The sequence below is a fragment of the Dromaius novaehollandiae genome, chromosome 3 (genome assembly GCF_036370855.1).
Source record: "Dromaius novaehollandiae isolate bDroNov1 chromosome 3, bDroNov1.hap1, whole genome shotgun sequence".
NCBI classification, from domain to species: Eukaryota; Metazoa; Chordata; class Aves; order Casuariiformes; family Dromaiidae; genus Dromaius; species Dromaius novaehollandiae.
Genome location: NC_088100.1, coordinates 67,920,894 through 67,938,798, shown reverse-complemented (window position 1 = coordinate 67,938,798; position 17,905 = coordinate 67,920,894). Strand labels below are relative to the sequence as shown.

Sequence of the window (17,905 nt, the reverse complement as noted above, 5' to 3'; positions counted from 1 at the left end):
TTTGACAGCTTTTTTTAGTAAAACTACCCCCCCCCCCCAAATTTCACATTAAAATTTACAGTACTTGTTTACTTTCTTGTAAGTCTTAATGTTTGCTCAAAGGAAGAGCATCCTTCATAACTTTGAGATTATAATCAACTGGAAGCAAGCACTATCTGGTTGTTGCAGAATTGCAAGAAGTCTAGCTATCTTAGGATGTTACTGTATTAAGAAATGGATACATCAGTACAATGTAAAATGAATAAATTGCATACAAAAATGATATCTGCCTAAGGTTTGCTCTTCACAGATGGACAAAGCTGAACTGGAACAATCAACTTCCCAACTAAATTTTCAGTTAATGGTAACAGTGAATTTTATTTAAAAAAAAAATTGATTTCTTTCTCGCCCCCCATCCCCCTACATTGACAACAATCAGGTGAAGTTCTCTTGGCATAACTTACATTGCTCCTTGAGTATACTTTTCCATAGTTCCTGTAAATCTTTTTCTCTTCCTAGGTTTTGTTATTTTTCTCCAAATGCTTTTAAGTTCTTGATACTTTGTCCTTTTTACATAATGAACACTTGATGCGGGGTTTTCAGGCATCAGTGATAAGTCTATGAAGAAATGCAGACTTAGTTTTTGATTTCAGTGTTTGTAATTTTCCCACAAAGTGTTCCATTATTTCCTACCTCATATTTTTCTTTTTGTCCTTCTGTCAGGATCTAGACTGCTGGACAGAATTCGTATCAGTAGATGGACAGAGTACAGCAGAATGTACCAATGCTATTTTTCTTGAGTTTCTTCCTGACTCAGCCTAGTTTATCTCCATCAAATAAAACAACTTTATGGTATATAAGTGTATTTTTGTTTATCCATCTTCATCTGTAATCATTTTAACAAATGTTTTTTCTATCATGTCTAAGTAAATAGAGGGGACACAATTCTCCATAGCTGTCCCTCCGCTGAGCACCTTTGGCCCCAGCAATCTCTATGTATTTTGGACTTTTCTTAATAGAAAGGCTGCAGTGTTGCATTGTCATGCAAGAGTGATAGTGCTGCTTGAGACTATAACATATTGCTGTTTCTTATCCTCACTTCAATATTTTATATTGTATGTACCTAATCTGATATCTTGACCAGATGCTTCTGTTAGAGATGATAAGAGAATCAACTGTGAAGACCTTTGTAAAATAAATAGTTGGACAGCAGACTGCTAAGCTAATTTACCTGGATGCAGATCTGTCTTGCTGGCTTCAGTGCACCCACCAGAATGTTACTGTGCCTTGAGGCCCCCTGCTTCTTGCTGGCCTCCTTGCCCCTGTCTGTACAGTTGACCAGTCAGCACTTGGCATATTAACGCAGACAGTGCAGCTCAAAAAGATCATTCACCTTGCTGGGCGAATCTGTATGCAGCTAATGCCGTGCCCTTAGAGTCTCGCTAATGAAACAAATAACTCCCTTCTGTACATAAGTCTGCTTTGCTGCAAACATTTGTTTAAAGCTCTCAGGTTTTACTTTACTTAAGACCTCTTCAGTGACTCTTGCTTCTCAAGGAGAAAAGTCATATAGCAACCACTTTTCAAGTCTGTCTGTCTTCATGGTGCTCTTTTCTTCTAACCCAGAGCCTTTTGCACAAATTTCCAGAACCTGCAGGAAAAATATGGAATTTTTAAAAAAGTGATTAGTATGGAGAAGGGATAAAGCTGTTACTGGGCTTTGCATCTCTTTTATGTGAGGGTGGGGAGCATCCCTTCTTTTTGCATCTAAACTGTTGAGCAATGATTGTGAAGTAGATGGAAATTCTCCAACATATATTGAAATCTTCAATTATTTGGGGCCCTTTTGGGGGACAGTCAGGGTTAGAGTTCAGTTCTTGATCCCAAACACTGAGAAATTTGAGTTCTTTGACAACCATGACTCTTTTCCATTTATATTAAAAAGAAAAAAAATCCAACCCACTGAAGTTTTTTTTTTTTTCTATGAGAAGTGACTTGCTTAGCAGTTCTAACAGAACAGCCTGTGGTGAGCAAAGGGCAGCACAGTGGGAAGTTTATACCCACAGTCCATTTCGCACCTGTGATTCAGCCTGCAGCCATCACCAGCCTCTTCCCTGCAGGCTGACTCAGCATCCTCCTTCTCTGCTGGAACGCAGTGCGCTGAAACTGCTCTGTAGCAGATCAAGTAGATTTGAATTGTTTATCAAATTTGTGACTGAAATATGTCTTACTGTTGAGCAGAAATAATTCTTTGTTCATGGCTCTTCTGAGTGGCTTCTGTTGTTTTCTCCCTTCCTCTGCTCCTCCTCTTTTTAAAAAGTTTTATTTTCAGTGTTGTAAGGTGTGTGTCACATATGAAGGTGTACTGGGATTTGAGGGAGGATATCAAAACTTCAATGCACGTTCATAAGGAAGTATTAGAAGAGCCTGTGGGCAGATATTGGAGATAATTAGGAACTACATAGAACTGCTGCAGGCTCAAGGGATGTTGGCAGGCTGCAGAACATTCCTAAGGGAAAGAAATTGCTCTGTAATTACAGGCAAGGTCAGTGCAGTCAGTTCAATGGAAAAGAGATGGTAAGAGCTGGGGCTCCAGTGAAGATGTTTAAATGTCCTTAGCAAGACACAGTTGTTTTTCATGCTTTAAATTAATGGCTCCTGAAATCTACATTGTAAAGGTGTTCTCTGTGCTGTGAGGATTGTGGTGCTTTTTTGAGAGAGGAAAATGCACAGTTGTAAGTGAAAGGGATTTCTTGGTCATGCTTTACATTTCTTTTGTATCTCTGAAGATTTTAATGGATGCTTCATTGGTGTATATCTAAAATAGGTGTAAAACGGTAGTATCCTTTATTTGTATGTTTTTCATCTTGGAAACGGGTCTTTTGGCATCTGTCTCAAGTGTTTCACCCACCAAAATTCATTTGAAAGTGGGGCATTTTTCCGTGGCTGGTGGGTAGCCTTTGCTTTAGGACACTGTGGTAGCCGTCTCAAATTTATCCCTTGAGACAAAGTTTGCTTTCTTCCCTTCCTTTGAGGGCAAAACCTTGAGTTCGAAAGCACACTGGCCAAAATTCATGATAGAAAGCATTCAAGTGGCAGTATGCAAGTAGTATTCCTTCTCTCTGCTGCTTATTTGACGAGCTTGCTACTGTATTGGTACACTTGGCTGCACATGACTTCTTTATCTCACCAAAGAGAGAGACCTCAATTAAAGATGCATGAGAACAAGCAAATAAGCTGCAGTTAGACAACCAGAAACATAACACTTACATTTTTATAGAAGTTAATGGAAACAGGCAGTAAAAATGTTGAGTTAAACATTGGTACTGAAAAAATGAGAGCCACTGTCAATAAGCTCATATTTTTAGGTTAATACCTAAATTTATTCCTATAATGTGGAAACATAACCTGCTGCTGTTTTTGCATTCAAGAGGAGCTATGCTGGCACAGCAAGATCAAACAGAATGTTTGTGGATCCTTCATCTTTTCTGTGTGAAAAGTCTAATATGTTTTTGTCTCATTAGGTGTCTGTAGTTAAAGAACTTGTTACATCACTGGGCTCAAACTCAAAATGATATCAAGGGACAGGTTTAAGCAACATCTCCCTTTGTTACAGGGGAAAATTGGGAGCAAAGATGTTTTCAACTGCACTTTAAGTGAGAGTGTATAAAAGGAGATTACTGCTATTTGTCAATATTTAGTGACCTACTAGTGCCAGAAACAATTTACCAGCGAAAATGAATACTTTTTCAGGATCAGTGAACTTCTGTGATTAGCTTTTGTCCTATTTGGAAAGAAAAATGCATTAAGCTTGATTATAAAACCTACAGTTAACAGTTTAGTTTGGAAAGGTTTCATCTGAAAAGCTGAATGTTTCATGTAGGGAGTCTCTGTTGAATTCGGACCAATGGTAAGATTGTGTAAGTAACACCTAGCCCTTACAGTGGTTTTCATCCTCAGCTCTTTCAAGTGCTTTACTACAGAGGTAGTAACTTATTTGTATTTTGTGGTAGGTAAAAGAAGGCAAAAAGATTGGTTTAAATGTGTGGAAAGGAACAGAACTGTGAGACTGCTATGAATAGATGCAATAGCAACAGAGTAAGGGGGGAAGTGACTAAGTGAAGTACGGATCTTCTTGGGGGAAGACAAGCATCTGAATCTTAACTAGGTCATTTCATAAGAAATATCAAGTAGGTGGAAGTGAAAGAGGCTGAATTGAGATTGTATAGGGATCTGTAATTCTTTTCATTCCTGTATTTTGAGCACTTGACACTACAACATTAAGTATTTATCTGTCTACTGAATACAAGTACGTACAACGTATAGGAAAGCACTGAGTTTCACTGATTTATAGACAGACACATTCACGTAGGGATTACTGTATTCCTATCGATGAACTTGAATAATGACTGAATTTATTCCTTTTGCATTAACTTTCAGGTATTTTCATTCTCCCAGTCCAGCTTTTCTAGTGCAGTTCAGTCATTATAAAGAACAGAAGCCTTTGGGTAATCCTGGTGATAATGGTAAAATGGACTCAGATAAGAGAATGCTACTGGCCAAGGGCAGTAGGATCTCGAGCTTCATAGTATTATATACTGTGAACAAGGACACAAATTATATACAGAGTTTGTGCAAAGCCACTGGATCCATAACTGGATCTGTAATGGTCCACATTTTAAAATCCACTTGCAGAGATGTAGTACTTGTGCAGTTCAGATAGTTCTGTTCTAGACTTACTCCTGTAGTCTTACCGATGTTTCAGACACTTTCTTTTTTCTGAACAAAAGCAGTTCTGTTACCTCTCTAGGATTAGCAAAGACCTGCATCAATACAGGCGCTGCTGTCAGTTGAGGAAAGTAATGCAAAATGTCTAATCTTGAATGCAGATCTGTTGTCAGGAGAACCCTAGTGGGTATGCAAATAACAGCTTTGACTTTACAGATACAGAATCAAGCTTGCATATAGGATAAGCATAGAATTTTTTCTTCAAATCATTGTATTCTGAAAATTTTTTGAAATTTTTCTTTATATGAACTTTCTTTGGGAGGTAGTTGATGAACACCGTAAGTCTGGAAATCTAAAGGGCATTTCTCAAGTCCTCATCCTTCTACAATGAAAAAAATTGCTAGCAGTCATTATTTTAAAATCAGTTGTTGGTTGGTTGTAACACTGAGAAGTTCTGATAGAGACTCGCCAGACCTCACCAACAGAGTATTCCTGATAAGTGTGTTATCCAGACTGTGCTGTAAACTACTTTATGGCCTTGCCTTGTTATCTATAAATTTGTTTTCTTATCTTTTTGTCTTTTTTTAATTCTTATTGGTATATCTGTGCTAAACTGAAAAAAATGGTTAATTACTCAAAATATGAGGTTAGTACAGTGCCATATGTGATATAGACAAAATCATTTTTACAGCACTGATGAATGTGACGCATGCAATTCTTAATTTAAATGAGTGCTCTTTAGCAAGAATCGTATAGGTTCAGTTATTGTGCATCCCTGTGTGCTTCAGATATATCTTTTGGAGTATCTTGCACACCTTCTTGTTTGGTCTCATCTCTGTATAAAACTGAATATGGGTAATTTTTTTTCTTTTTTCAAATGGACTTATTCGAGATATGAGTAGTCTTTAAAGTCTATCTGTTTGTGTTCAAACTTCTAAGCTTTCATTTTGCAATACGTTAAGTTTCCTGAAAGTAGGAATTCAACTCCCAGGGGAATCATTTCACTCCTTTTTCTATGGAGGCTGATGAGTTTAGCACTGTACTTCATGGTTTGTGTCTCTTGGTGTCTAACTATGCATCTGCTCTGTAACTGTCACCTCCCTTCCCTAGCCTCACTTCAGAAAGTTGTGGAATCTTTATTTAAGAATTTGCCCCAGTGGCTGTGGCCCAAAAAAGTTTTTTCTCTAACATATTCTTCCTGGATATGTTTTATTAGTTTTGCATGTCCCTTGTGGAAAGCTTTGGGAACTTACAAAATGAAAGAAGATTTTATAGTTTGTGCTTTTGTGTGTGTGTGTGTGTGTGTGTGTGTTTAAAAAAAAAAAAAAGTGTATGCGTCTGAATATTGCGCATATATATTACAGATATTTTATAGGACTCCAATATAAAATATTTAATCATAATGCTTCAGTTACTGTCGTAATAATCCCTGTATCTCTGCCTAAACTATTTTATGGCATATTTTTTCACTTGTTTTTGTGTGTGTATGTGTGTGTGCTTTGTCTTGCAGAGTTGGAAGAATCCAGGGATTTCAAGCTTTGAATGATGGGCATCTTACGAGATCTCTACAGCTAAGCCGAAAAGGCAGATGCAGCTCTGAGTATCAGATTGAGTGAGCTTGTATGTGTACTGCGTGTACATGAATATACACGCGTTTCTGTCGTCACACAGACTTACTCTTGCATATTCCTGCGAGCTTCGCAATTAATGAAAATTAATTTAGGAATCAGATGGAGCACCTTTACAGTGTGGGAATCAGTAACTCATGGAAGGACACCTGCCACTAGCGTTCAGCTTTCCACATGGTATTCACGGGTGAAAAAGGTGTGCAAGAAGAGGAAGAAAAAACACCCTCTACGAAAAAAAACCCTAATAAATACCTCCCTAGTCTAAATCGATAATAACAAGGGAAACAGAAGAAGACGGAGTGTAGAAGAAACTGACTTTGTGATTGCAGAGGAATAATGAATGATCTTTGGCACATTTTCCACTGGGCTCAATAGATTGTGACTGAACTAATAAATCGTGACCATATGTTGAGTAATGATGACTGGAAGTAAGTACATTCAGGAACTATGGGACAAGTCTGGGCATTGAACTGAACAGACCTCGTCGTCCTTCTTGGGTTAGCCAGGTCATCAAACTTGCATATTCTTTCTCCCTCTCCTTTTTCCTCTTTTCACTTACTGTGGTATAAATACTAATTAATTGAGCTCACAAATGTTATTCAAATAAAACGATTGGAATACTTCATATGTTTCCTTCTTGTACAGCTGCAAATGTTGTGTCTGGAACTATGAATCTGTGCTGTAGACAAGCATCAAGAAGGAAAGATCCACTCAAACAAGCAAGGAAAATATCTAGAGAAATAGTGAAACCTGGAAGTCAGATTTTTAATGCTGCTTCTCTTTCTTTTTTAGATGATTATATTTCTTCCTTTCGTGAATTTTAGAAGATTCTGAAAGAGTGCTTACTTGATGTGCTTTAATTCTGGCATTTGTTTTTACAGTAGGATGAAAAATCTGTGATTCTTTGTAGCAGAAAAAAAGGGAAAAGTAAAGGAAAAACAGCTTGACATTTAGCCTGTTCTGGAGGAGACAGAACTTCATGGTTCACCAGAGGCAAACTTACCTGCTTTAAAAGCTAAAAGCTTTAGAGCATTTTTGATTCTGCTAAATGAAGAGGGGGTTTCTTTTTCATTCGTGTGTGGCAGCAAAAAGTGGGAAGGCAGGCAAGATAGTGTGATAAACAGTTCAGGCTGTGTTGGGTATCTGGTGGAAAAAAAGTGCTGCAATGAAAATTGGATTGGCTTTGGATTGGAAAAACTGTTGAGTCCAACGAGTGGTTCAGTACCAAGAGGGATTTCCCATCTGGCCTGGCACACCAGTGCCTGCACAAGTTCGGGTCTGTTGTTTTGCACAGTTTGTGTGCCTTTTTTTCCCTTTATGCAATCTCTTTCAGCTTTAGCAGCAGAAATACGTCGGATGGAAAAGATATGCCAGAGGGCAGCTTGGAAAAGATGAATATCATATATACATATATATGTATGTTCATGTGTATAAATTTCTGCAACTGAACTTTTGAAGAAAATCTGACTGGAGGAAATCTTAAAAGCCTTAAGTTACTTGAAACCTACACATTTGCAACTCTTTGTCTCTGGAATTGCGTTACGCTAAACTGGAATCTCAGGCTGTATAAAGATTATATCAAGTTGAGCAAAAAGATGACTTAACCATTTCTTGAGCGCCTCTTACGAAGTAGCTGTTTCTCCAAAGGATAAGTGCACCCTCACTCTACAGACTCAAAAACAAAAATGAACCTGAATTTTTTTTTTAAGTGTTACTTTTTCTTAGCCAACTGCCATCATCTTTTATAGAGGAATTTTTCACTATGCATTTGGTGGATATTTATAAACACTGACCCCATCCTCCTTCCTTTCAATGATCTATCCCAGGTCAGTCTTATCAATAAAAAAATTGATTTAAATTTTGTGCACTAGACATACTACTTTCTTATGTCAAAAAATAAAATATTTAAAAAGCATGTATGCAGCGGTGGAACATGGGCCTGTTCTTTGCAGCGATTCCAACATCCTCTGCCTCTCTTGGAAAGGGAGAGTTCCCAAAAGCGAGAAGGAGAAACCGGTGTGCAGGAGGCGATACTATGAGGAAGGCTGGTTGGCAACAGGCAACGGCAGAGGAGTTGTAGGCGTCACATTTACTTCCAGCCATTGCAGGAGAGACCGGAACACCCCTCAGAGAATCAACTTCAATTTGAGGGGCCACAACAGTGAGGTAAGCAAACTGTGTGTTACAATTAAAGGTTGAATTTGAAGCCAGCTTTAGGGACATTGGCAATAAAATTTCTGTAGTATTTCTTGCTTGAAATTTGATATGACAGTATAAAGGAGGCTCAGGCCTAATCTGAATGTGTTTGAAATCTACTGGCATCTTTTCAGTAAACTGAAAATCGTGCGGTTTATGGCAGGGAGAAAATGGTATGAGATTCTTTGAAAGTGGATCTGGTTTTGGTTTGGCCTGTTTGTTCCTTCATTCCCCAGCACCTCCCAGTTTCCAGGCAAATTCAATAAATACATACAAGGGAGTTAAAAATTGTGATAACTGAGTGCTTACGTGGTATTAAAATCTGGCTTGGAAGACTTACGGAATGGCAGGGTAGTGAGAGAGGAGCTCAGATTAAGTCTGCCTGTTTTTCAGAAGCAGCAAAGTGGAATGTCCTGTAGCAGGCTGGAGTGACATGTGATAATTGTCATCTGAAGAAAAAGCTCAGTCATTTTATTGGTGAAGGGGCCATGTGGGACTCTACAGAAAAATGTAAGATGCCCTGCAGTAATTTACTGTAACTTCAGTGCAAGGCATTGTTCTGACTACAATGATGCAAAACCTTTTCCTCCCTCCCCTCCCCCCGCCTTTTCGGAAAGGCATATATTTGCTGGTGAAAGTTGATATTTTGACTGTGTGTTACCATCTCCTTGGCACGTGCCTGTGTCTCTGCATAGAGCTTCATGCATTCCTTGCTGTGGAAGCTTGAAGGAAAGTATAAATGATGCCCAGTAGCATACAGAGTATCATATACAGGTGCTAAAGTTTTGTTTCGTTCCTTGCTTTTAAATCTGCTTTGTAGTTAGGTTGCATTTGGATGGGCTTATTGGAAAGAATCTGTCTGAATCAAAGCTTTGCTCTTAGGATAGTGGGTGGAATGACAGCAAATGTTCTGAAGTTGAAACCAAAGATACAACACTGTTTTTCTTATCTTTTGCACTACTTGTTTGGCTAATATTTGTTGCCTTTTTGACATAAGCAGCATCAAAGATTAAGGGGTGATTGGTTTTGGTGCTTTTGTGAACATTAATGACAATCCCCTTTAAAAATCAGACTCATATATAAGTGCTTTGACACACTGTGTCTATCTTTACACAGGAACAAGGATGTACTGTAAGTTATATATTTTTTCGTATCTAGATGAGAGAGATTTATATATTTGTATAGAGTTCAGTCAAAAAATTATAGCCACATTTTTCCCAAAGGGAAGAGTGGTGTTTGAATCTAGGATTCTGTTTTGGGCCATCTTTAATTGTCAGTATCATTTTCAATTGCAAATTAGATTTCATATTTGAAAAGTGAGATACAGTGATAACTTTTTCATTTCTCTATATTTTCTTCTTCAATTGTTCTATGAATCTGGTCACCTATTTTTCACCTGCATAATATGTGTCTTGGAAACAACAGAGAAAGTGCTGTTTATGGGCCTGTGGAGCCTTGTTGCAGGACAAACATGGGAGTAGGTGACTATGTGCATGTCTGACAGCGAAGCGAGGAAGATGCTGGTGTTTGCACTGCCCTTTGGTTTTGGCTCATTCTGCATTGCTTGCTCAGTTGGCCGTAGGATTCTTTTTCTGGGTCACTGCACTGTTGCTTTGTGGATTGTGCTGTGCTGTTAGCGCAGCCTTTCATGTAACATTTATAGGCGCACGAGAGAATCCAAAATGAAATGGAAATATTCTGTGTGAAATTTTGGCAGTTTGGGTTCTTAAAATATGCTGGGTCAAGCTGTCATTAGTGAAGAGAGTTGTGTTTGGGTAAATAATTTTCCTGGTAGTGGAAAATGTGCAAATGACCAGAGTAGAGGCTACCAATTCACTTCTCGGTATGGGGGTTACAAAACTGGTATGCTGGTGTCAGAAGTGAAGGGAAGAAAAAAAGAGGCTTAGAGCATCCAGCTTTCTGTAATGAGTCTGTTCTGTGATGAGATTTTCCTGCAGGCATAGTTCTTTGAGCACTGGTGTAAATGAAAATTGGTCCTCACAAGGTGATGTACTGTGTAACACTCTTTGCCAGGCCTACTGAATGTTGCGCTCTCCTTTCATAGGAGAATTCTACTGATTTTGGTAGGGATGGAACTGTATGTAATACAGTTTTTTTTTTTTTTTTTTTCATTTGTTAAAGGCTTATAGCTGAACAGGAGAGTAAGATTTTTCTTCTTAAATCTAGAGAGAAAGGTGTTTTCTATTTGTTGAAAGATTCTTTAAAATAAATTAAATTGTTGAACAGCACCACTGCCTAAAACTGTTGGTAATGTATGCATAAGATTATTTTGCTTTCTCATTTTAAAAAGCAAGCCAACAGCTAGCCCGTCTTTTCTGCTTGCCACTTTACACGATGGAAAAAATGCTAATTTTGCAAGCATATCCTGGTATGTGTGCTGATTAAAGCTACATTTGTACAGAGTGGGCCCAAAGGGATGTGATTGACTTAAAACTAAAAGCCTGAATATTTCGTTGACCAGTGCTAAGACAGTGTTGTGTTGTTTTGCCCTCAGAAATGGTGATTTATACCACTGTATATTCTCTCTGGGATAAAGCTAATGCCACAAGTCAAGTTTATTGCTTTTCTGACATACGTTGCTGCTTTAATACTAGCATGCATTCAATTATAAAGTGTGAATTGCTGTAATGAACAGAGTGGAAAGGGGAAAATACAAAAGCTAAATGCTTTTCATTTGGGATATAATTAGCAATATGCTGTGGGCAGAGCAGTACGTTGTATTTCAGTTTTAGGGTGAAAATCTGGAAAAGGTAATGCAGCACTGTGCTTTGGGCAAGAACATGACACTATTGTTAAGTGGATGGTGAAGATGGATGCTAGTGCTGAATTTTTGCAATGTTTTTATGATTGCTGAAAAGATTCACTGAAATCTTTTGGTACACAGCGCTTTTTTTTTTTTTTTTTTTTTTTTTTTTCGGATTGTAATAGGATGCCTTTAGCATACCAGAACAATTATGAATGAAGAATCCCCAGGACTGAATTACTGACACACATACTGCAGTGCTGGAATCGCATGACTCATAGCATCGAACAATAATTGCGAATGAAGTGCTTAGTGGAGTGAGCCATGGTTGTGTTTTAACAATTACTTCAAGGTTGGTTGGTAGAGTTTGAAACTAGGAAGTGGCTGCCACTTTACTTTAATTGGCAACCTGATGTTTCTGTAGTTTCTAAGGAAAACTATAGAGATTGAAATAGGCAGGTTCCATTTATTCTGTGACAGGAGGTGAAAATACTACGTTTTTGTAACAGAGCTTGTATTAACTTGGGATAACATGTTATAGTCCTGGTCTTTATTTACAGCATTCCAAAATGAAAATTTAAATGGACATATATCAACAGCAGAAGCAACTTTGATGCAAAAGGAAGGAGAAATGTGTGCTGTGCAACCGTGCCTGTTTTCACACGTCATAGGAACACTCCTCCGTTTCTGACTGTGGGGGGGGAGGTGTGCCTCTCTCTGAGGTTACCCAGTGGACAGAGCGGACGTGAATGATTGCAGCTGGACACAGAGGTGCATGGTTTGTTTTGCATTTGGAGCTTTCTCTTAGTCTGGGAGAACGTGCCAGTGAAGGCTGCTCTTTGGTGGGTTTCTTATTTAGCGCATCTTCCTGCCTTTTAAAATTTGTGCCAGACTTAGAATGCGTGAATTAGCAGCCAAAGAGCGGAGATGTGGTGGCCTAAAATGCCTTCCTCTTCCCTGCACATGTAAATGTAATGCTGTGCAGAAATGAAGAGCAAAATTTGGACGTTTTTGATCTTGATCTAACTTTGTTTCCCTTGACTGCACTGGGGGGCAGTGTTAGAAAAGTGCCTGAACACAATCCTTTCATGACTCTGGTTTCTGTGATAAATTAAGGATTAAATGCAAAATGACTGTGCTAATGCACAGTCACTAATGCAAGGTCAGGGTTTAACCCAGTGTGACCATCGGCTCTGAAGCATGTCAGGCTGAATTTTTTTTTTACAGTGACATGGAGGCATGTGTTTTCAGCTTCTGATCCATCCTGAGATCTCTGGACTATTTTCAGTGAGATCTGTGAAAGAATTAGAGCAGAAGGGGGAACATATTCTCAATAAGCTTCAATTTGCATTATAGGGATCTTCCCTTCTGGAGGAAAAATTTGTAGGATGTCTGCAAATCAAAACAGGTTGGGTGGTGCTGCTGTGGGCATTTCTTTCAGTGTTCCACTGTGTCTAGTGTATTAAGATGCTAATGGTTTTTATGGCACTTAATGTTTCTAAAGTTATTAGTATTTAAAAAAATGTTTTGCAGATGTGTATTCTTTTCCTTTTCACTGTCCTAACTAGTATGACAATTTTGATATACTTAATAAAATTCAGTATGCTAATTAGTGGATTGAAACATTAAAAAGTAGTGCAAGAATATGCAAATGCTGATGCAGTGAATTCACTAACATGCTGAATACATCAGTAAAAAATACTATGCATATTCACTAATGTACACATAAAATAAATTGCTCATTTATTTATATTTGACATTTTTAGAGTGTCTTAAATGAATGACTATAATTAGCTGCAAAAAACACACCTAATTTGTTTTCCCTGAGGTTAGAAGTAGAGAAGGGCATAAACATGTCTGAATTGGGCTGTCAATTTATTTTTAGATACAGATTTTCAAAGGAACACTGTCCTTTAATAATATCAATAAATGCTGCTGCTTGTGCTATATATTTTAGGGAAGTCTCTGGACAATTTTGGTTTTGTTTTGCTTTAGAGTAGAAGGTAGTTACAATTTCATTTTCCTTTTTAAAAAAAGAGCTTTTTCTTTATTCTCTCTGCCTCTCTGGGGGTGTCTGTGGAAGTTCCAAGCAACTGTGGCAGAGCAGATTCTTTGCAGAAGTCGATTGCATGCATAGGAGATATATTAAACAACAACAACAAAAGACAGACAAACCTTTCACTAGTGTTTTTACTTGTAGGTGTTACTGGTAAGCCTATAAAAAAAATACAGAAAACTGATTTTTTTTTTTTTTAACTTTTATATCTGTTTTAACTGGTGTTTGAATCTTAAGTGTAATTTTTACTATTACTCCTGAACAGAAAAAACAGGTCAGGAAATGAGTCTGGACTGCAACCACTGTGTTCAAACAGTTCTAGAACAATTGTTACAGATGAAGACTTAAGAAATTTTTTTGAGATAAGCAATACCGCAGTGATGCCTTTTGGCTACAGAAGCCTCAGTGGTACAGGAGGAATATGCCGCAGCTCACCATTAGCTCTCCTCTCTTGCTTTTCCTTTACTGCATAGAGAAGGCAGGACAAGGTTTGTAGGCAGAAGTAATACCTTTACCTAAAGCAAGCTAGAATAATGGGAAAAGTAAGACAAGCTTTTGGGTGTGGAAGCATCTGAAGAAGGGCTTGTGTTTCTGAAAGCTTGGCTAGTTTTTACAAACCCAAGAGCTGATGTAATAAAAACTGTTAAATCTATCTACAAGGCATGCCCTGCCTCTGTCCTTAAACTGTTAGGACTACAGGACTACAGCAAAATCCAGCTGAAGAGAGAGGCAGAATGTATTGCTGTCCTTTTCTGAAAATTTTCAGAAAGGACAAACATTGGGATTTCATACAGACTCCTTATTCTACCTTTTTGAACTGTCTTCTGTGGACTCAGACTGTGTGCTTGAGTGCTTTTAATCTCTTAAAGCAAGTATTAAAAGACCTAAAATAGATTGTAATCCTCTTTATGTTGGCATTTTCCTTACCATTTAAAAAAATTATTAATTTTAAATTAGACTTCTGATGAAGCTTGAGTGTGCTCTGTGGCCTTTGCAAAAAGGCCTCATAGCCTTTTCTAATGCAGAAACTAGCATAGAAAATACAGCTAAAAGTTACAAGGTTTTGATCCTCCTACCTTAACTGATGAATACCGCTTCCCGTTCCTATTTGCTACGTACCAGTTTGCAGACCCCAAGGTATGGTCTAAACTGTGCCAATACACCTCATGCATAGTTTGTTTAGCAAGTTTAACCACTTTCAACAGTGTTTTTTTTGGGGGGGGGGAGGGGGGTGATGTTGTCTTTTCCAGCCACAGTCAAATTTACTCCCGCAACCATGTGGCCCTTTCTGTCTGTCTATCTTCCTCTGTTGGCTCAGAACCCCAACAGCTCTATAAGCTCTCCAAGTTCAGGGGATTTTGACTGCTCAGCACGCTCTCCCCTTACTGAGATAAGTTTTGTTTGTTTGTGTTTTAATTTTTTTTTATTTTTTAATTCCATGGTCATGTGGCTTTGAAGGAAACTGTCCAATATTGCCCTAGCTGTAATCAGATATGGAGAGGTGGTAGTGCTGCACTGATGTGCTTCCTGAAAGTTGCTTTTGTATGGATCAATAAAGTAATTCTTGAGCTTGGTAATACACAAATATCTTGTTTCTCAGTTCAGAAGTAGTCTGAGAACATATAGAAAGTTGTGTTTTCAGCTGCTGCACAGAAGTGATAATGTTAAACGTGTGGTTAATTAATAAACTGTGTTGTTGCGGAAGGAATTGTATTTATATCAGAGAATGGCAGCTAAAAATGTGGTCCTTTGAAAGAGGGCATCCTTAAAAGTATGCAGAGGACTAAGTGACTAAGAAAGGCTGTAGTTTGAGAGTACCTGTCACTTCTTGTTCTGGTAATATCTTAAGAGTATACTTTGTGACCAAAATGGGGCCAGTACTAAAGCAAGAATATAAAATGGAAGAACATTAAATGTTACAGTTACAGGCACAGATTGCTTTAATGTACAAAGCAAGCAGTTAGCACGAGTTAGGTTTATCAGTGCCTAAGACTAATGCTTTCTCATGTATGTCATCTTAGCAATTCTACTTTTGTCTGCTGACACCCTGTTGGTCACAGATTTTAAGGCAGGAGTTACTGTTTTCCCCTTGAATGCCACCAATTATATATAAAACCTACTTAAATTTCATTGTATTTCCAACATTCTTAGCTTTTAAAGATACCACTGAAGATACTATTCTGGAAATTTAGTAGTCCTTGTGCTAATTAGGGAGCCTAGACCCTCCTCTCCACTTGAGAGAGAAATCTGCATGTCATAGGCCCTCTTGAACAGGAACAATATTTATGCAAGTTATAAAAACTGTAAACAACACTTGTTTATTGAGAAACATGACTGGAATATATACATTGTTCTTGTTTGAAGGCAAATCAGAAATCTTCTGAAGCAGTGTTTCAAATTAAGAAACGTTGTTAGGGACAAAATTTATCCTGCTTTATTTTAAGTAAATACTTAAAATTACAAAAGAAACAAATCGGGGCAGGGGGTGTTTAACAAATTGGTTTGGAATATTGTCAATTTGATAAATACTACACATGCATCTGGTTATACCTTGTTATTACATGTTATGGCTGAGATAGTCATTCTGTTGATTAAACCCATTCAAATTAGGCTTTGACATGATCTTGTTATGTATTACTAATGGCCCCACTTGGAACTAGAGTCTCATTGGGTTAGCCATGGTAACAGTTCTAGTTTCTGTGGTCACTCGTGACTCCTCCAGCCAGCTTGGTGCTTAGTGCCTTCAGAGTGAAGAAGTGAGAAGTGGTTGTAATTACACTGGCCAGGGAAGGGCTGTGTTTAGTGGCTGATAGCAGCGTAGTTCCTCCAGGCTGGAAAGATTGTTTGCATCTGCAGTCAGTAATTACAGGTACACATCATTTCTCCATCCTGAAAGACCTAAGCTGCTCCTAACAACAAAAATGCATCTTTGATTCTTAATATTTATTGTGACAATAATCAAAATTTCTTTATCAGACCTGAAGGAATCAGATTTCAGCTTGTTCATATGACTAGAAGTCAAAGAACAAGTTAAATTTATATATTTTTTATAGCTATAAAATAGATGGAAATGTAATCTATATAGTCATGTAAAGTGAAGTCTATATAGTCATATAAAATAAAGTCATATAAATAATGTCCAGAGAGGAACAGCCATTAAAAAGTTTGGTTCCATAGGAAAATAAGCTAATGAGGAACTAACCTGTTTGATCTGGGGGCTTCTTACAATCTCATATGATATTTCATGCTTTATTTTAACTAGCTTCATAAAATGTAAAACATGTTTTATATAGAGCTAAAAATTCATACAGAGCTTGATAAATGTGCAAATGGATGAGACATACTATACTATTCCATAGCCTTTTACAAGCAAGCATAGTATGTCTTTTTTTATTGTGACCTTTGTAGAGTGTTATCTTCTAACTAACAGTTCTTAAAATCTGTTTGGTGTAGGCATGAATCAAATGCTAGCTGAAGGAGTAAGCTTTCTGTTTTCTTGGTTCTCTTATTCAGCTGTTGGCTTTGAAGGAATAGCATGTCTGCTCTGACTATAGCTGCTCATATACTTTCAGTGTGTTTGTCTTACAAGTTCCCCATTTTTAGTGCCTTAAAGACTCAATAATAGCTCAAACTAAACTAGAAAGACTTTTTTGGTATGCGTAAGCAAGATGAAAATTACTGATGTGCTGTAGTAGGCATTTGGTTACTTCATCTGAAATATTTTGTCAAGATAGTTCCTGAGAGTGAGGCTTTTGTACTGAAATGCACAGGAATTAAGTAGCAAGTGTAACTCCTGTCTGAAAATAATAAGACAAACATAAAAAGGTAAGGGATATAGACTTAAAAGATAACCTTGATGTTTTCAGACAATTACTCTTAAATTTCTTGTGGCCTTTATGTTTGTAATCTCCAAGACAAAATGTTGGAAAAAAATATTTTTTATACCAAAGGAACTCTTGTTTCTTAGGATGATTTTTCTAATACTCCTTGCAGTATTAGAAATAGCTTGCTATTAAAAATGTATTCTTAAATAACTCGTGCAAATAGTAGTAGTATCTGAGATATGGATAGTATTTCCTAGAAGTTGTAAGCTTTCCTATATTATTATTGTTCTGTCGAACAATGGTGAATTCTGCTGGAGGAATATCCATTATTTTTGTTGGCATTTATGCAAGCAGGAGTTTTACTATTTTAATGTAGAAATCTAATAGGTAATTAGGCATTAAGTGGTAATAGTGTCCATAAGAGCAAGACAAGAACTCAGAATTTAGGCCAAGATGGCAATGGGCAGGACCTGGGGGAATACAGCAACGTGAAGGATAGAGTGCAAGTTTGGGACTGTTTGGATGTGAGAAGCATGAATAACTGGAGGGAAGGGGAGGTGAGGCGAGGTGAGGCAGGGGGAGAGAGCAAGCTTGCCTGCTGCTGCTGCTGTTGGAGCAGACTTTCTTCTAGGTCCTTGAAGTGGACCTACTGTTCTGAAGTCCTGACTTTCTTTTGTTTTGCAGATAGCCATCAGATATTGTCAAAATAGCTTCACCCTCTATAATGAAT

The 17,905-nt window shown here is 37.7% G+C and overlaps 1 protein-coding gene across 4 annotated transcripts in view; it reads left to right on the top strand.

Annotated features, from left to right (window-relative positions):
* Nucleotides 1-17,905, top strand: part of TULP4 (TUB like protein 4) — a 167,758-nt gene that overhangs the window by 20,375 nt on the left and 129,478 nt on the right. For 3 of the 4 annotated variants that reach the window (XM_064509094.1, XM_064509095.1, XM_064509096.1), the window contains exon 2: nt 6,218-8,501. In XM_064509094.1, the coding sequence (XP_064365164.1) occupies nt 8,250-8,501 (252 nt within the window). In that variant the 5' untranslated portion in view covers nt 6,218-8,249. The remainder of the gene's footprint in view (nt 1-6,217; nt 8,502-17,905) is intronic. The other variant, XM_064509097.1, reaches the window with a different exon arrangement.